General features: G+C 39.5%; 3 protein-coding genes across 3 annotated transcripts; 2 read left to right on the top strand and 1 right to left on the bottom strand.

Annotated features, from left to right (window-relative positions):
• Window positions 1–1496: 1496 nt before the first annotated feature.
• On the top strand, window positions 1497–11554 carry LOC146621569 (cell division cycle protein 20 homolog B-like). Its single transcript, XM_085368615.1, has 11 exons — window positions 1497–1538; window positions 5740–5956; window positions 6485–6594; window positions 7154–7205; window positions 7765–7881; window positions 8698–8909; window positions 9047–9141; window positions 9389–9617; window positions 9827–9952; window positions 10042–10165; window positions 11457–11554. The coding sequence occupies exons 1-11, from the start codon at window positions 1497–1499 to the stop codon at window positions 11552–11554; spliced, it is 1422 nt and encodes a 473-aa protein (XP_085224741.1).
• gpx8 (glutathione peroxidase 8 (putative)) lies at window positions 2548–4947 on the bottom strand. The gene is made up of 3 exons (XM_085368616.1): window positions 4741–4947; window positions 4320–4581; window positions 2548–3085 (listed from the first exon to the last, which is right to left on the bottom strand). Exons 1-3 carry the CDS (start codon window positions 4945–4947, stop codon window positions 2922–2924), a joined length of 633 nt encoding a protein of 210 aa, XP_085224742.1. The 3' UTR covers window positions 2548–2921.
• A 4104-nt stretch (window positions 11555–15658) lies between the features above and the next one.
• On the top strand, window positions 15659–19700 carry LOC146621568 (uncharacterized). The gene is made up of 5 exons (XM_085367001.1): window positions 15659–15704; window positions 17380–17748; window positions 18929–19237; window positions 19417–19506; window positions 19597–19700. The coding sequence occupies exons 1-5, from the start codon at window positions 15659–15661 to the stop codon at window positions 19698–19700; spliced, it is 918 nt and encodes a 305-aa protein (XP_085223127.1).
• The last annotated feature ends 884 nt before the right edge of the window (window positions 19701–20584 follow it).

Here is a 20584-nt window from a genome sequence, read left to right as displayed (position 1 = left end):
TGATGATAAATTAAAGGTTACTGTGGGTTATCTTGAGAGCTTAACCTTTTATGTCTATCATTTGGACTCTATGACAGCCCGATGGAGCACCTGGCGCACTGTCCCGGGCTCGCACTCGAGGTGCGAGCGCATATGGAAGTGGCAGGTGGCAAGAACGTGCGTGCTCTCGCGCCGTTCGGCCCACTTAGCGCCAGAGCAGCTCCTCATTAAACGGTGTGGCCCGCGGATACAGGGCCTTTACCCGCAAAACACGGCCACTGATTGCCCACCAGAGGAGCTGTTACAGGTTTATGACAACGCATTAAATCCAATCAGTAAAATCTGCAGTTTGCGGAGTGTTTATTAGTATGTGTTTGAATTCACTTCCAAACATCTAAAACAACTTATTAGGCCTACAATTTAGCAATAAATAAATATATAAATAATAATAATTGTATTTCTTAACATGCTAAATATTTAAGGCTATTCGGTCTCAGTTCTCGTTTTGGCATGTTTTCAGGATTTGTAATTTATGATTTACTTACAATAAATTTTCGTGTGCTTTAAAGGTGCCAATCTGCACGATCCTACCTCTTTCCTAATGTAACTAGCCGATAATCATCATTAGCCTTTATATTTAAAATTATGCTTTCTTCAGCGACATAACAAGCTGAATATAAGCCTGCATCTGTAAGCCATGTGATTAAGTGTGCAAACTGACACCACCCTAAAGAAATAAAGGTGAAGTAGTTTGTCCTTGTCTAAGTTAGGACATCAACTGATAACACGCAGCCACCTCCACCTTTATAACATTACCGCGTTGTTCTTTTCTTTTTCTTTCTTTGTCTGTTTGTTTCCATTAGAAACCAGGACGCGAAGGGAATCCCTGAATAGGAGCGAGTCTATAGGCCGCTTAATTAAAAACAGGGGGGAAATGGACCTAACTGCCAATAGCACAGCAGAGGACTTTGCTTCCCGCTCCGGCGTCCGCCCAGTGAGAGTATATAGGAGAGGAGACAACAGGTGCACCAGGCATGACCGGTCAGTGTCCTCACTTGGGCTGAGATAGGGAGGACTGAGATAGTGGGGACTGGGGCATGCTTAAATGAAGGAAATGGAAGATGCGCCTGAAACGCTGGAGTGAAGATTCACGCAGATGGGTAAGTAAGTTATAACATAGTTGCGGGCAATTAAAATAGCCTCAGTAGAGCAGTCAAGACATGTTATATGTTACTTAGGATCGGTTGCTGTTGCTGCTACCAGGCAACTCAAACACTAAACACAGGGACTCTTCCTATTTGGGTTCTTCTAACCACAGCATGTGCTACGTATAGTGGTGTAGAAAAAACAAACAAAAACCCAAAACACACAGTCACTTATATTAATTGCAGCATACTTGAAATAGTCCTCACCTTGGTGAATAACTCTTTGAAAGCACAGACTAAGATGTTAGAAACTAGTTTCACGTGATGATGAGCTGAGCTTGTGGTGTTTTTGTTTTTATGATCAGGAGGAGGATGTTGCGAGATTTTACAGGAAAGCGGCACTTTCCCTTCAAGGTAAGAGGGGGAACTAAAGTGAAACTGGCATTAAAATAATCAGAAATGTTCCCGCTTCATTTGTTGGGTGCCTCCTTCCTCTTTCTGCTGATCTTGCAGTGTCAGTGCGGCAGTGTACTGCTGCTGGCTGTGCTATTTGACTGACAGCTGTCAGCTGCACTCCTCACTGCTACTGTCAACTCACCTGAAACATGTTTGCCGACACTGCCACGTAACCCGCTTCTTATTATATTATAGTATATAATAAGAAGTCAGCCGAGAGTAAAGCTGGGAGACAATTCTACATTTTGCATACTGATAAATGAGCAGCTGGACGTCGGTACAGCAGTCAAATCCACGCATTTGCATTTACATGGACAAATGTGTTGTGACTGGTTGGGTGGCAGTGTAATGTTAGCTGACGTTTCTTCAGCCAGCTCACACTGCTCTGCTACTTTAACAGTTACATTTCACTGTGGGTCACACTAATGGCTCAAAAGCCATTCAATATGACTTTTAAATGTTTGCAAACTCTGCAAAGAAAATATCATTTTTTTTATTATAAGGACAGAAGGTGAAGTTGAATTGTGGGTGGCTGGAAGGCAGTGTCTTGTTAGCTGGTAGTTTCTTCCTGTGCCAGCTCACCTGCTGCTGCCCTCCAACTGTCCATTTAATCCACACCAACAGTGATGTCTGTAGTCACCCTTCACTGCTATCAGTACTAAGATGCGATTCATTGATTCTATTGTCTATTTTATATTATTTTCTCATAGCCATAAATATTCAGAAAAATCAACTACAGCACCATATTTAAGGAGATGGCCTTAATATCAATGCATTAACATTAGCAGGTAATTTGTAATGTGATTTAATTATTCAGTTAAGAAAGACGCTTAATACCCACAACACAGGACATCTAAATGAAAAATCTTAAAGTCATTAGTTAAAACAAATACTTATGAGAGCTTTTTATTGTTTGATAGATGCTGCACAGTTTGCTGGGCTCAAATCAGTCAAATCAGGCTCAATTAATTTGCTTCCTCTTAAAAAAGATTTTAATGTAAACACTGGAGAGATGAAAAGAAGGAAAGCTGAACATTTCAAAATGCCAACAACTGAAAAGCTAAATAACCACTGCAGCTGCAGCAGTGGTCATTTTAAGAAATGCTCATCACTGACCACAGGATAAACACCCCCACATACACTCATTTACACACACGCACACACACTCTGACTTGCATTGCATCACGGTGATTGCCTGATATTTTCATCTTGCATCTTTCTGGAATGACAACCCTCTCCAAGCAACACTCGCTGTCAACAGTTCAGTCCTTCCTGGCTGCCACAGCTCAGGAAACACAGACATAAAGCAGTGCTATGTCCAGTACCGATCACTAGGGGCCATCATAGCTCCACTCGTTTCTTTAGGATGATTTCCCGCACCATCGCTGTGACCTCTTCTCTGATGCTTTCCATGGGCTCGTCTGTTCGCCAGAATCGAACCACCTTCCCTTCTGGGTTCACCAGAAACTTCCAGAAGTTCCACTTTGGAATTTTCTTCACAGAATCTGAAAAACAAACAAGATGTCGCAGAACAGTCGTTAATGCTACTTTTCTTTCTTTTTAATTTATCTTATTTTTAAGCAATCTTTAAAGTTGTTTGCCCAAGATGGGCAGCAACAAGTAATTCAGTTTCCATATAGTGAAACAAACTATTACACACTGAAGACAAAAAAATGTTCCTCAAAGGTAAAACCAGGATAAAACAGAGACAGACACATCAGGGTCTAAAATATGCTTAAAAACACTGACAGTTAGGTAGATTACAGGATGCTAAAATACCAAATGCCTTAATTTAATAACTTAATAGCAGAGTACCACGACGACAGAAAAAGTTACTTCCTAACAGAAGTGGACACTATCAAATCAAAATAATACATGCATAAAAAAAATTATATTAAATAAATAAAATAAGAATAAAAGAAAATACCTACACAAGCCTATAGTATCATTTCAATATTATATAATTTGATAGTGCAGTGAAAAATGTATGTGTTGTAACTGAAAATCAAGTGAAAACCTAATACTAAAAAACTCAAATGTGCATACTTATGTTCATATGCTGTAATAGCATTAATTCAAATGATAAATTCCCCTTGGCTACTGCTAATCATTATAGCTCACCACGACTGTTGTGTTACTGTATATTAATAATATTAACTGTAACTGTAAAAATACAGCTAATTAATAAAACCAGATTCTAATGCATGGAGCAGAATGTCAGTTCTGCTGCTTTACAAACATAAATGAAGTTGCTACTTAGCAGATATGACACTGAATTGATTAAATTTTATACCATCAAGTCTTGTAATCACAGAATAGATCAGAACCATACTTTATATTCCAGTTACCTCTGGAGTTCATAGACTTGTTCTGCAGGTCTTCTTTCAGGTGCATCATGTTCATAAAAACTCATTAAATTACCCTGGGGTGATTGAAAAATACAAAACTTTACGTTCAGCTCCACATTTTACAACAGTAACAGATTATTTTCCTCTCAGATGAAGTAAAAGTAGGCTTTGCCTAATCTTGTTTGGTTTTAGACTATCAACACTTGTACCTGGAATACAGGTGAGACCAATTGTTAAGTATTTGAGGTTTGGCGACAGCTCCAAATTTGACTTCCTTCCATCATTAAATACATCCTGCACTTGGAGCAGGTATAAATATGTAATCAGCGTTTCTGTGATCTCACTCAGTGATCCCACAGTCATGATATTCGTTAAAAGTCTTTCTCCCAACCTGTGAGGAATTTGAAAGCAGGGTCAGCCTCTGATCCCATTATTTTGATCTTGCTGAAGAAAGGAAAGGTAACACCGTAGGCTGACTTGGCGAAAGCCTCGATGTCCCGGCTGGTTCCGGTCTCCGTATCCCCGAACTGTCCGCAGGGAAAGGCCAGGACGTTGAAGTGAGAGGTGCCCAGCTCCCGGTGGAGCTCCTGTAGAGACTTGTAGTTCGCCTCCGTCTGCTGGCAGTAACTCGCCACGTTTACAACTAAGGACGCCTGCAAAAGAGGGGATTAGGAGCAGTGCACAGTTATTTTAAAAAGCTCTTAAAAATACGCACTCTGCAAATAAATCAAGTCTAAACTGACACGGGGAAAGTTAAACAGTTAAACGGGTTTATTCTCAGTCTGAAACGACGGCTGATGATGTGGACATACTTTTCCTCGGTACTTCTCCAGAGAAATCGTCCTGCCCTTCGCGTCCTTCACCTCGAAAGAATAAAAATCCTTCGGTTTTCTGGGTTTCACCAGCTGGGTCTGCAGAAGAAATAAACACCCCACACCCACCGTCATGCTCAACAGCACAGTTAACTTTTTCGCTTTTGGGTTGGAGGACCTGGTAGGATAACCTCCCAAAGCCTCCATCTTGGAGGGGAAAGAGCAAACCGTAGCTTGAACTGGGGCTCTCCTTCCAGAAGTTCTGGGGCGGATCAGAGGAAATAGTCGCGTTAAGCTGGACGGAGAAACGGTGAAAGCGACTATACCGGAAACTCAGCAGCAAAATAAAACTAATAATAAGTGAACTTTACATGTAAATACTCGACTTTCAGCTACACTACAGAATCCTATATAGGCCGACTACAGGGTCAGCTGAAAATATTTTTTTTTAAAAACAAAACAAAACAATACAAACAATGCCTTATGTTTTAGTTTTGTTAGGTGTGTTCAATATAAAAAGCATAAGACGGAATTAATATTGAGACTGATGTCTATATCACTTGTTTTTAATGTTGGAAAACATTAAAAACAGAAATCGGGAACTTATTAGTATTATTATTATTATTATTATTATTATTATTATTATTATTATTAATAATAATAATAATAATAATAATAATAATAATAATAATATCATCATCATCATCATCATAATCATAACAATAATAAACATGCCTGAATGCTCAGTGCAGATTATTAGCACTAGAGGAACCTCAGCAAACACTTAACCAAACTTTCCAGTGGTTTCCTCAGTAATCACTGTAAAGCATTTAAATAACTACAGAATCTTCATCTGCTATGAAAGGTTTCAAAAAATTAAGAGGAAGTTAGGCTCTTAATAGATTAGTTTCTAATGATATAAAGTTACTGTTTAGTACATTTTAAATAACCTTATTTTGAGATGGTATTAAAAAAAACAATTGTTATTTGTCTGCTCAGGGACAATACGAGGCCCATGAAGTCACATACAAATGCTTCAGGAGGCGGATCATCCAGAGGCGCTGCAGAGAAAGCCCTGTTGCAAGTACCCCACTGGCCCCTGGGCGGCAGTGTGAGCCAAGCTTCGAGTTTGATACCATCTGTCAGAGGCTGGAGCTCGATTCTCCACCGAGAAAGCATGAACCGGGACAGGGAGTCCTACCAGGAAAAATCCAAGGTATTAAACAACACACAGAAGTTCAGTAATAATAATAATGCAATACTGATGCCAGGCATATTCACATAAGTTAGGTCATTAAAAGTGTGATTAAACTCAAAAATTACCCGAAGTCAGGTTTTAAACGACTGATTTTTAGAAGAGGGGAAAAACGACTGATTCAGGACTTAAAGCATAATGTGTATGTCATAAAAATGCAACAATGTTTGTGTAATTTGGATAAATATTTTGGTTTAAAAAACTCCAACCAACTTTATCCTGCCACATGAAGACCCTAGTCACCACTGGGGACTGTACCCAAGCTGTTGGTGTTGCACTTGAACAGCATATTTATGATTCAGCTGGGTAACACTGTTCTTATATGACACTGCTGATTTTAAAATGCACGGGCATGCACTCCCCTAGGCCCATATCTAGAAACAACATTCATTCTTTTTAATCTTCACCAGGTGTATCATCATACTGACACAGTACATTTTTACCTGAGAGCTGTTGGACGTTTTCTATGATGTCATTTGATTTCACCAGAGGCAGCACTGGTGGGAGGCTCGTCTCACTCTGAGTCTGTTAAGTTGGTGAACACAGAGTGCACGATCGCTGCAAAGACACGGCCTGCTGCAGAAAATGCCCCACAAGAGGTTTGTTTAAGGAAGCTGCACTTCTTCGTTTGTGTCTGTGTGTGGTTGTGATGCAGTAGTTTGAGGGGGATGCTAAACTGATTTCTGCAAGTCATCGTCTCATACACGAACATAGAAGTTTTCATTTAAAAGTGAAAAAAGTCAGAGAGTTTTGTATGTGTGTGGTTTCCAAAAGTTGCTCGAAGTGAAATAAAATAAAAGAACACAATCAGTTTGATATAAGAATAATAAAATGTTATTATCCTATCAGAGATGGTGGTGTGGTGGCTAGCTCATCTGCCTCACAGGATGAAGGTCCTGGGTTTATGTAGAGTCTGGGGCCTTTCTCTGTGAAGTCCAAAGACATGCAGTGGGTGATTGGTTATTCTGAATTGATTTTAACTGTGAATACTTTTTCTTGTCTTGTGTTATGGCCCTGCAACAGATCGATGTATAAAGCATATAAAAAAGTAAATCTGCATATATTGCTAATGCTAACTTTCAATGATATGCTAATTTTAGATATTTTTGAAACCTGAATAGTAATAATTCTTTTCCCTTTTTTGGTTTTGTTTTACAGCGATGGGTATGGAGACCTGCAGTTCAAGAACCTGAAAATCTCAATCGCTCAGGTAGATCATGTTTCTACACAGCAAAATCTCCAGTGTTAATTTAACACTGGAGATTTTGCTGTGTATGAATGATTGTGTGAATGATCTCTGGACTGATACTACATGATGTCATACTGGGGAACCCAAATACATACTTTGATCACGCTGCAGTTTTTTTTCCGCTTTGTTTTTTGAATGCTGGATGATGTAATTATAGGTTTACTTTATCAGACTGCACACCAGTTTTTGAAGTCTGGAGAAATTTGGTAGCGTACAAAGACAACAAAGATAACATCTGGAATAGCAATAAGGAAGAAAAGTTTGAAAGAAATCACGTGTTAAATTCTCTTGACACTTTATTCACATTTAGGCACTTTAGCAGTCATCACTAGTTTCAACACGTTCTAGTTTAATGCAACGAGTGCTTAATGCACATCAATGTGGATGCTTGCTGCAACTATTGATTCATGTCAAAAACACGACACAACAAAGAAAGTGTTTGAAAATTAATGGATTAACAGCAGATGTACAATGTATGTTTTGTAACAATATCTTTTAAATTATATTTTTATCATTGAAGGTTATGATGAAAGAAAATATGATCTTCAGCCATTTGCCACTCTGAACAAAGCCACTCTGAGCCTGCACGGGAAGTCAGTGGTTAAGTTGGGTGCACCATCACTGCTGAATGATTACTGTAAGAGAAAATGAAGCCCTAAATGACTTTTACAAATACTGTTTTTTTGCTTCTGTACACCACCACAGTAGATGTTTCTTTCCAAGCTCCTTAGACTACAATGACCTGGGTGACTGAGAACCTTCACAGACACCACAGTAGACTGTAAAACAATCCAAATGTGGCTGAAATGTAGTTTTCAGCTTAAATTCATTGGGGTTAATAATGCTTTGCATTAGCTGTTTAGGAATTATAGTCACTGTTATAAATAATCTAATTTTTAAAGGGTCAGAAGTAATTGAACAAACTAATAATCCTTTGCATTGCATTAATTCTGCCTGAAGTCTAGAATGCATGGACATGATTAAAGGTGGTGCTTCCTCCCTTGAGATGCTCTGCTGGGCCTTTACTTCACCACTGTTGGTTGGTGTTTATTTGTGGGCTTATTTGCATTTAAAACTGATAAGCATGCTGTTCTGGATTAGGATCAGGTGACACGTCTTCTTCTATCAGTATTGGGCCATTAAGAAGTTGTACATCTACGTGCTATAACATTTCCATCATGTTTGACGAATGATGGTGGTTGTGTTGGGGTGTGCTGGTGAAATTTCATTATTTTAAATAGCATAGCCATATGGGCAACAAAAATACAACCTGGAACATCTGCTACTTGTTTTTTTTTTCTGAAAAATACTTACTGAAAACACTTTGGTGGATATAACAGATTTAACAAAACAAAAAAAATGTTTATAATTAAGGCTCATCCTGTTCATCAATAATTTATGCCTACGATATAGTCCTCTGTAGTCCTTTGTTTTTGCAACTTTGTCATTTCAGACACTAACCTTCTCGACTGCAGCTGTAGTGGCATGGTTGCATTAGGACTCGGCTCTTCAGTTTACATTTGGAATTCAGAAACTCGTGGTCTGGTTGGACATCTGGACCTGAGTCCACAATCAGGATGCCGATATCGTCAGTCGGTCTCGTCTCTGTGCTGGAGCACAGATGGAAGAGCCCTCAGTATCGCGACTAGACGAGGGGAGATACAGGTAAATGAGCTCATAGAGGTTGGAAACTTATTCAAACCAAATGTGGTATGGGGGGCTCTGTGAGAAGGGAAGTGTCATATTTACTGAATCAGCAGGATGACTGTTTGTGGTGTCTTTGTCTCTCTTTGACTCTTTAGTTGTGGGATGTCGAACACAAGCAGAACATGAGGTTTCTGCTGTCACACCTGGCTGTGGTGAGAGCGCTTTCTTGGAAACAGCAGTTACTTAGCAGGTACCCATTTGGTTTGTTCTGGTATTTAAAGAAGGTGCTGCTTAATAATGAAATGGAAAAGATTGACCAATTTGGAAATTATGCTAAATAAATGAATGAATAAATAGGATAGATAGGCTTAGGATAAGAGCTAAAGGCATACAGCTTTATCTCTTTAATAGAAGAAATGTAGATGAATTAGTCACGGACAGGGTAGGAGACACTTAATCAATAAAAGTGTCCATAAAAGCAGTGTTTTTTCTGACAGTGGATCTGTTCTTGGACATATCTGTCACCTTGACCCACGGGCTTTCACACCTCTGGTAGGTGCAACCACCCAGAGGGAGGGGGTCTGCAGTCTGCAGTGGTCACCAGGAGGCAAATGGCTGGCCAGCGGCTCCACAGAAGGCCTTCTCCATATCTGGGATGATGACATCATGGGAAAAAAAATGTCAAGTCAGCCAATAATGACAGTGAAGCAGCCCAGTGCTGTGAAGGTCTGTGTACTTGGATTTGGAGGCTAAAAGTAAACTGTTTGGCATTTTTAAAGGCTGACACAGCCAGAGTTACAGAGTTTGAGCAGACGTCAAAGCAGTTAAATGTGAATAAGAGGCTAATGGTTTTAATGTGTAAGGATTTTGGGTTAGTAAACAGAGATTTAAAAATGCTGTTAATGTATCCACCTTTGTGTGTGTTATTTTGTTAGGCAATGGGGTGGTGCCCATGGCAGGGAAACATTATTGCTACAGGAGGGGGATGGAAAGATGGTGAGCTGAGAATCTGGGACACACAATCAGCATCTTGTGTTACTTCTGTGCAAACAAATTCACAGGTGCTTGAGAATTACAGTATTGTGGATATTTTTGTTTTGCTGTATTTAAAAATGCTGGATAAACTATTACTATTTACCCTCATTTGCAGATCTGTTCTCTACAATGGGCTGAAAAGAAGAGATATCTGGTTACAGGTCATGGCCTACCTCATCACAAAGTCACATCTTGGGTGTGGGAGTTTCACTCTCTCAGCCCCATTTACCAGTTCACAGGTTAGAAAACCAAAAAACACACAAGGCTGTTCTACATTACTATAACCTTTTTATTAATAAAGTAAATAATTCTGTTTAATGCAACGTTAAATTGTATCAGCACTGCTGTCTGATACTATCTCAACTTAGTCTCAACACATTGACAACACACTCATAGGAACAAATGTTGTTGCGTCAATAACACAGTGAGTAATATTCTCACAGAAGCAGTTGTTGTCAGTGCAGCAGCTCTGTCACCTACCACTAATGTCTTTAATGGCCATCGTGTGCTGAGTGATTCGTGTTCTGGGCTTCCCTCTAGTGAATATGAAACTAAGGTTGCTAGTTTTAATATGAGCTGTCTCACTGTCCTGTAGTATTGTGAGCTGGTGTTAGAAAACCAATACTTACGGCTTAAGGGGGGGAAAAATGAGAAATAAACCGCTAACAGAAATGCTAAATTCCTGTTTTTTCTGGTCAGGGGGGCTCAAACCAAGCATTGAATGCAAAAGACACTTTTACTGAAAACCCACTAATATGTAATATTGAATAATTTTACTTAATAAAAAAAATGATCAAGTAATTTTCAAAATTTACTTTTTTTAATTTAAGTTTTTTTGTACTTTTATATTTTAAATGAAAACTTGACGGTCATTCTGCGCTATTTTTCAGAAGTGTAATTACTGATATCAACCCTTGTGGTAAAGTCCTATTCCCATAGGAATACTGGTTATGATAAGATAGGGAAATTGACTTGTTTTCATAATGGAAAAAAACAAACAAAAACAAAATAGTGTAGCTTCCATTGAGTTGCACCAATGCAGGCCGTTATTCTGTAGGCAGATTTTTAGTCACCATTTTCTTGGTTAACCACAGTCATAAAGTCCCCCTTCTCATTTTTGCCAATAAGGCTCTGATTGACTCAGTTGTACTGGCAAACAAGGAGAAGTTGTTACTGAATGAGATGCTTGTTTGAATCACAGACAAATATGTGCGAAGTGAGGTTTGGAACAGAGTGCTTATATTGTTTAGTTTTTGGTATTATCTATTTTTTCCATTTAACTTCACGTTGCTTTTATTTCATTATCTCCTGAATCCAAGATGTCTGTCAACTTTTCTTTCTAATCCTGGTTTTTGATGTGTGATTCCATCAATAAACATAAAAATGTAAAAAGGCATTATAATCAAGGTAGTACAATTCAATATTAATTCCCTGTTAATGTGGCATTTTCTTACTACTTATAGCAACAACAAGAACTGATTTTCAGTTCTTTTAAATAATTTTTTTTTTTCTTTTTCTTTTTTTAACCAGGTCACTCTGATCGAGTCCTTCACTTGGCCTTAAACCCTGACAATTCTCAGATTTTCTCCACCGGTGCGGACCAGCGCTTTCACATCTGGGATTTGTAGTAACCAGCGTCATGGAACCGTGACATTCATATTGATAATAAAGTTCTTTAGCATCTGGTTAGAAATAGGTATACAATTGATTACCACATAAGTGCACATTGCTGCTTTCTTGGCAATTGTGTCATAGAGACCACACATTTCCCTCCCATGATGTCAACCACAATTCGAAGCCAGTTTACCACCAGCTCACACCTTTTGTCATGCATCGTGCATGCCGGTAGCACAGGTTTCCTGTTTTAATGGCTAGACGACATGAATCTTTTGTATAGTTATGATATGACAGATATGCCATACTGACTACTATCATATGAAAGGTAACAAAAGACAGACATGGGACATGTTTTAGTGTACACATATATGAAATAGCTCAGCACCAACAGTTGAAATCTGCTGCTGCTGACTTAAGGCTCATCAGCATTTATTTGTTCTGTATGTGAGTTCACTTTGAGTTTGTTGTGTTTTTATTTATATTACATTTTGATATGTCTTCATTGTAAATTTTGACTTCCTGAAATTTTTTTTAATTATATTTTGCACAATGAAATCAAATTTAGGAACCTAATAGTAGAATACACTCTGTAGCCTAAGGTAGCTTTTATTCTTGCCCCAATGATATGAAACATCCCTACTACCTATTTTACCTAGAAATAGAGTGAAAGCTTTGTGGTTTGTTTTAAAAGTTATGTGTTTAGTAGTTAAATCACTTAGACTTAAGTTAAATGTAAAATGAAGCAGAATAGATTTCTGCTTGAAAAGACTTTGTGTGTGAGCATATGCGCTGCAAAATTTGACTTGCAAGAGTGTGACCAGAGAAGATTTAAGAGAACAGTTTGTGCAAAAGCACTGTGGTGAAGACTTCCTTTATAAAAACAGAGCAAGACCCCACCCTCTACATGAGTTATTTCTTATAGGTTATATGTTCACAGTCACACTGAGATGTCGGAGCAAACGTGCAATGACTGAGGTTGGTTTATATAGTCCCTGTAACCTCAGATGTCTGCAAAGTCTAGCCTACGCTGTTCCACTTTTGACTAAGATAAGGGTCAAGATGAATAATGTCAACACTCAACTGAAAGCAGCAACATGCCTCAAGTGCAGTCTGAAATGAAGCCCAGTCAGCAAAGAAACTGAAATTTTAAAAAAAGAACTGAGAAGAAATCTGCATAAGTTGTGTTTCTCTGTGAGCTTACTGCTTTACAAATATGCTGGCCTTTAATGCAAGGTCAAAGTCATGATGGCTCCACTCAGCTGAAACTGGCGGCACAAAAAGGGTCAACATATTCTGCGTCCCTTATGTAAAATGTTGTACACTGAAAGGAAGTAATTCCTAATTGACATACAGTGGCTTGCAAAAGTATTCGGCCCCCTTGAACTTTTCCACATTTTGTCACATTACAGCCACAAACATGAATCAATTTTACTGGAATTCCACGTGAAAGACCAACACAAAGTGGTGTACACGTGAGAAGTGGAACGAAAATCATACATGATTCCAAACATTTTTTACACATAAATAACTGAAAAGTGGGGTGTGCGTAATTATTCAGCCCCCTTTGGTCTGAGTGCAGTCAGTTGCCCATAGACATTGCCTGATGAGTGCTAATGACTAAAGAGAGTGCACCTGTGTGTAATCTAATGTCAGTACAAATACAGCTGCTCTGTGACGGCCTCAGAGGTTGTGTAAGAGAATATTGGGAGCAACAACACCATGAAGTCCAAAGAAAACACCAGACAGGTCAGGGATAAAGTTACTGAGAAATTTTAAGCAGGCTTAGGCTACAAGAAGATTTCCCAAGCCTTGAACATCCCACGGAGCACTGTTCAAGCGATCATTCAGAAATGGAAGGAGTATGGCACAACTGTAAACCTACCAAGACAAGGCCGTCCACCTAAACTCACAGGCCGAACAAGGAGAGCGCTGATCAGAAATGCAGCCAAGAGGCCCATGGTGACTTTGCACGAGCTGCAGAGATCTACAGTTCAGGTGGGGGAATCTGTCCATAGGACATATGTCTGTGAAGGTTCTCAGTCATCCAGGTCATCGTAGTCAAAGGAGCTTGCAAAGAAAAGCGTCTGGACTTTTTTAAGTTGCTTGAAGACGTTTCACCTCTCATCCGAGAAGCTTCCTCAGTTCTAAGGTCAAATGGTGGAGAGTCCCAGATATAAGCCTAGTGGGAGTGACCCCCCACAGAGGGACAAAAGGACCCCCTGATGATGTCAGGGGGTCCATAGGACAACTATTAGTTGTGCACTGCACAAAGTTGGCCTTTATGGAAGAGTGGCAAGAAGAAAGCCATTGTTAACAGAAAACCATAAGTCCCGTTTGCAGTTTGCCACAAGCCACGTGGGGGACACAGCAAACATGTGGAAGAAGGTGCTCTGGTCAGTTGAGACCAAAATGGAACTTTTTGGCCAAAATGCAAAACGCTATGTGTGGTGGAAAACTAACACTGCACATCACTCTGAACACACCATCCCCACTGTCAAATATGGTGGTGGCAGCATCAGGCTCTGGGGGTGCTTCTCTTCAGCAGGGACAGGGAAGCTGGTCAGAGTTGATGGGAAGATGGATGGAGCCAAATACAGGGCAATCTTGGAAGAAAACCTCTTGGAGTCTGCAAAAGACTTGAGACTGGGGCGGAGGTTCACCTTCCAGCAGGACAATGACCCTAAACATAAAGCCCGGGCAACGATGGAATGGTTTAAAACAAAACATATCCATGTGTTAGAATGGCCCAGTCAACGTCCAGATCTAAATCCAATCGAGAATCTGTGGCAAGATCTGAAAACTGCTGTTCACAAACGCTGTCCATCTAATCTGACTGAGCTGGAGCTGTTTTGCAAAGAAGAATGGGCAAAGATTTCAGTCTCTAGATGTGCAAAGCTGGTAGAGACATTCCCTAAAAGACTGGCAGCTTTAATTGCAGCAAAAGGTGGTTCTACAAAGTATTGACTAAGGGGGCTGAATAATTACGCACACCCCACTTTTCAGTTATTTATTTGTAAAAAAACGTTTGGAATCATGTATGATTTTCGTTCCACTTCTCACGTGTGCACCACTTTGTATTGGTCTTTCATGTGGAATTCCAGTAAAATTGATTCATGTTTGTGGCTGTAATGTGACAAAATGTGGAAAACTTCAAGGGGGCCGAATACTTTTGCAAGCCACTGTATCTATAGCTCAGGATACTCACTACAGTATCCACCACTCGGCAAGTGTGTGAATCTAGATGTGACTTAGGGGGACTGTTTACAATTCTAGTGTTTGCTTTATGTTACAAAAACTACTATGTTTGCACTTCATCACAGACATATGGGGGGAAAAATAGAAAACATTTTTTTAAACAAATTCCCATTGACTACAGTAGTGAATGTATACTTCAACCTTACGTCATTCTTAATTTTTTGCATAATTTTCCATATGGGTAATACAGAGACCTGACAGACAAGAGAGTCTGAAACCTGAATAATGTTGTTTGCTGTTCTGCAAATATTTAATCGGGCTCATATTTGAAAGTCAAAAAGTACACTAACTAACAAATTATCAACCAGGCTGTTCTAAAAATAGACTGCAGGGTGGAGCTAGTTACGCCGTATTTTTAACCCCCTTATAAAAGCTAGGCAGCTTTCTCCCAGTCTTCAGTTACAGTGGCATTGTTGAGCTTTTCCAGGCGCTTTTGTCTGCCAACAAGCACAATCTTCTGTTTTCCAGTAGAGATAAAAAAAAATTCAAATAGCAGTTAGTAAGCAGATTGTAATGTTTAGGATATTTGATACTGGAAAGGTTTAGGAAAACAAACAATGTAAAGCAAATGCATTTATAGATTTTAATATCTTGTGTAACTAATTCCTGAAAACGTCCTCATACAGGTAAGCACTGAGCTTTAGACACTCCCATTTTTTCACCTCTTGCATCACCCTGAGGCTTTAGCTGGCTTTATAAATTTACACACGAACAGAGTCCTGGGCAAATGAGAAGGAGAGAGTATGGGATGACTATAGGGAGCACTTGAGAAACACCAGACAGCTCATGGTCAGCTGTCTGATGGGAATGAAATAAAAACATATATATCACCTCCCAGAAAACTACACGGATTCTACTTTATGTCTGGCAATGAGACGGCAATTCTGCATCAGCTGGCGATTTTAGGTAACATTTTGCAAAACTTCTTTAACATGAGTCAAGCATGTTATCATTCCATGTTTCATTGTCCATAAATGTCAAAATGAGTCTAGCATCTGATGCAATAAGCTTTTTATTAGTACTTATGTTCTGACTGCATACTCTAGCTGGTCAAAGGAGCTTGCAAAGAAAAGCGTCTGGACTTCTTTAAGTTACTTGAAGACGTTTCACCTCTCATCCGAGAAGCTTCTTCAGTTCTAAGGTCAAATGGTGGAGAGTCCCAGATATAAACCTAGTGGGAGTGACCCCCCACAGAGGAACAAAAGGACCCCCTGATGATCCTCTAATCCCCTGAGCCAAGGTGTGAAACTGGGTGTGGGTCCCAATCAGCCAGAGTTTCGGGTGAGTTCATTGTGAAACCTGGCCCCACCTTATCATGCGAATTCCTGAGATCAGATGGCCCAGGATGTGAGTGGGCGTTAAGGCGTCTGGGAAGGGATCTCAAAACTGGATTATAGATGGCAGAGAGTTGGTGTCGTAAACCACCGCCTCTGTTCAAAGATGGTCGCTCACAGTGGACATAGATGGCTTCTTTCACTCCTCTTTCAAACCATCTGTCCTCTCTGTCCAAAATGTGAACATTGGCATCCTCGAAAGAGTGTCCTTTATCCTTAAGATGCAGATGGACTGCTGAGTCTTGTCCTGTGGAGGTGGCTCTTCTGTGTTGTGGCATGCGCTTGTGAAGTGGCTGTTTGGTCTCTCCAATGTAGAGGTCTGAGCATTCCTCGCTGCACTGTACAGCATACACCACATTGTTAAGTTTGTGTTTTGGCGTTTTGTCTTTCGGGTGAACCAGTTTTTGTCTGAGCGTGTTGCTGGGTCTGAAATACACTGGGATATCGTGCTTGGAGAAAACTCTCCTGAGTTTTTCTGATACACCGGCTACATAGGGGATGACAATGTTGTTGCGTCTGTCTTTCTTATCCTCCCTCGCTGGTGTCTGATCTTCTTTTCTGTGTCTCTTTGCTGACTTTAAGAACGCCCATTTAGGATAGCCGCACGTTTTGAGTGGGACCCACACCCAGTTTCACACCTTGGCTCAGGGGATTAGAGGATCATCAGGGGGTCCTTTTGTCCCTCTGTGGGGGGATACTCCCACTAGGTTTATATCTGGGACTCTCCACCATTTGACCTTAGAACTGAAGAAGCTTCTTGGATGAGAGGTGAAACGTCTTCAAGTAACTTAAAGAAGTCCAGACGCTTTTCTTTGCAAGCTCCTTTGACTACGATGACCTGGATAACTGAGAACCTTCACAGACATACTCTAGCTGCTGTTAATGTTAGCTAAAATGTGACTTAGCTGCTCACGAGGACAGATTATTAGAGGGAGAAGACCCTTGGCCCCCTGTTCCATGCTCTTCTACAATGACATACAAATGTAGTCTCAAATCTCTCAGTTGCATTTTCGTCTTTAAGGTTAATGTCTGTCTTTACAACTTGGGCATTTCTGTAGATTGAAAAATGGTGGCTATACTTCAGTATTTATTTAACACTTGTACACAGTTATTCTACTAAATACTGCAACACACTATTTAAATGTATATAATGAAAACATGTCTAATAGATTATAACACAATCAAACAACCAAACATAGCTATTGTTAACTACTCTGCCTTCATCTATGTTTTTTTTCCTTACGCAGTGGTATGTCATGGCTTAGCAGTGGGTCAGATCTCTTCTTATTACTTCCTAGTCCAAAGACCTATGCCATGGGTCAAAGCCCAGGAGTTCTGTCAGAAGTACTATGTGGACCTTGCTGTCCTGACCACAGAGGAGCAGTACTTCAGTGTCCTGAATGCTACTCCTGCCACAAAAGTCAGCTTTTGGCTTGGTCTGAAACGCCAGAGTGTCTCCAGTGACTGGCAGTGGGTGAATGGGGAACAACTGGGCTATGAACACTGGTACAGGAGAAACAATGAAGGCTGCTGTGCAAGTTTAGAGGCCATGCTGGAAAAAGACAAGAACCTGTTGGCTCGCTACTGTAAGGAACCACACATGGTTGTCTGTCAGGGTAAGTAATGCATTTTTTGCTCTTTTTGGAGTTAGAAACTGACAAATATAGTAACTACAAAGTCTAAATATGATACTCAATAAAGATGAGGCACACAACTAAAAAATGCAAACAGTCAGATTCACTGAAACACGATGCAGTGACTAAAAACCTGTTCTACCTGTCTAAGGTGAGTGTGTTGCCACAAGAAAATGATCCCATACTCTACTGGTTATGTTATGGTGCTTTGTTTATATCCTGCATCCACCTGCCTGTTATTATTTATAACAGATTAGTTAGGTAGCAGTTGAAAAAAATCATTATTAAAATAGTTTTGCTGGTTTAAACCTCTAAAGCAGGGCTCTAAAACTCACAGCCTGGGGACACTTGCAGCCCGTGTCACCCCTACTTGCGGCCCATATGTTGAGGTGAAGAAATATAATGCAATTTGGCCCTTGAAATTACTCTTTTTGTTAGGGAGGATTTCTTTCCTGTTGTTCCTTAAAAAGTTCATTAAAAAGCAAAAAAATATTTAATATGAAGGCAATATGAGCAGACAGTACAAACATGTTGGCTGCGTTAGTTCAGTGAGAAAGTTATTTGTAAAGAAAACATTTTTCACTGGCAGTAAAAAATGAATGTGTACACTTATGTCTGCATTTTTATTTTGTTAAATATGAACATAATGATTGCAAAAGTGCTGCAATGTGTCTGGCCAGAAAGAGTGTACCAATTTATTTATTTGGTAGTTCAATGAAAAGCTTCAGTTAGTTAAGAGTGAGAAAAAAAATTGTTGTTATACAATATTTATACAATATTTGAAATAATACAATGAGATGACAGTGCCAGCAGTGGCCCGCAGCTCTCTGAAGTTGGAGATCCCTGCTCAAAAGCACAGTAACATGAGACAGTACCTCCAACCAATTTAGATAGATGAACTAGTCCACCGTAGTTCATGCTGGAGTTCATTTTTTAGTATTTTACCAGGATTCTCCTGTTCCTCCCCACAAAAGAGCAGATACTGCTTCTGCTGCTGGCCCCCTCACTGACCTATCTAGCTCTCCTCATATAATAACCCATCACCTGGTATTTAAATCTCTGTTTTCTCCATCATTTTTCATCAAACCTATCTGATAACATGTTATTTTTTATGATCCATACCTGAGCTCTTACTTGACTCTGACTGTTTTTCTTCCCACAGGTCCACATTCCCCTCAGTCGGTGACAGTGGACTCAGTGGGTGCGGAACATGTGAATCTTAGTTGGAATATCTCTGCCTTTATGCAGACGACACCACACAGTTACAATGTGACCATATGTGACAGCAGATGTGAGACAGTCTTTTACTCCTGCACCAATGGTTCTGCAGCGATGAGCATCAGCATCTCCAACTTAACATCAGGCACAAAGTATTTCCTACATATCTCTGCCTTTGTTGTTCGGCCTGACAGTGTTACTGGTGGAAACATCATCCTGCAGAGTAACCCTACAACAGTAGACGTTAAAACAGGTGAGGAAGTTCTTGTTTATTTTTGTGTCATGGCTTGCTTCCTAGATACTGTGTACAATAACTGACAACAACTTAAATTAAAATATTCTATTATATTCAGCCCATTTACTCATCATTGTAAACTGGTGCTTGCCTCCCTCTTTTGTATCTGTGTCTCTGTATCCTCTCTACTTCGGTAGATCACGATATCATCTTTGCTGTTTTGATGGTCATTAAACTGATGTTGCTTGCTCCTCCACTGTGGATTCTTTATCATATCCTTAAAAAAGGTAGGTCTTCTTTCTCCAGTAAAAAATCTATATATTTAAAAAAAATCTCCATAACATATAACATAATTTTTATTTTTATGTTTTAAACAGCAGGTCGTTTTGAAGAATCAAATCATTACATCTCTCCAGTGTTGCTCTCAACTGAAGACACAATTGTTGATCTGGTCCCTCAGAAAACTCCAGGCATTGGTTAAGACACGGAAAAAACATAGTCTAGACATTTGTAGAAAAATCTCTTCAAATGAAAAATGCCAACACAATGAATATAGAATACATGGAGACAGATTCATTTTTTAAATAAACTGCTTCTCATTTACAAATGAATCGTTAACCAGTGTGTAGAAAATACTACAGTTAAACCTTCTTTTTTGAAACATGGTATGACCAACTTTTCTAAAATACCTTTCGATTTTTATTAAATTTGATCCTAAATGAGTGACTAAGACCACGAACTCAACAGGATTGTGTTTTCCGTTGCCGTTTACCCACAGACTCATAGTACCGAAAGCCTTTACGCAGCCACAGATATTGCATTGTAGCGGCCCTTCACATAGGATGCAGGTTTAAGGCACTTTCACATTGGCTTCATCTTTATAAACAGACATCTACACTGTTGTTTTGTATTGTATGGTTGTACCATTGGTCATTCAGATTAGTGAGCACATGTGAAAATATGTGACCCTCAAAATTTAAAAAAGTAGTCCCTGGAGTATTTGTTAAAAGCATTTTATGCTTCTTTTTTTTTTTTTTTTTTTAACTAAAACTACCTGTTAGTCATTTCCCACAAAATGTGTCATGCTGTAACTCATCACAGTCTGAGTTATGAAGTATTAGCACAAGTCAATGCAGTGAAGTGTCAGATGGACCACTGTAGTATCACTTTTTACCTCAAGATGAAACCGTCATTTGATTTTAATGAGCAGTAGGAAGAAATCACATATTATGTATTATGTTGTTTTGTTTTTCCACTTTTTCTTGATGTACTCACCTTTAGTTTATTTAAAAAAGCAAGAAAGTCAGTAAATGTGAAAAATGAGCGAAGAACAATATATTTCATCCAGTGCTGCTAGAAGTTATA

Source organism: Diplotaxodon limnothrissa, linkage group LG12 (assembly GCF_057381915.1).
Source record: "Diplotaxodon limnothrissa isolate DT_005_m linkage group LG12, D_limnothrissa_male_GT1.1, whole genome shotgun sequence".
In the NCBI taxonomy this organism is placed as follows: Eukaryota; Metazoa; Chordata; class Actinopteri; order Cichliformes; family Cichlidae; genus Diplotaxodon; species Diplotaxodon limnothrissa.
This window is presented reverse-complemented; position numbering and strand designations above follow the sequence as displayed.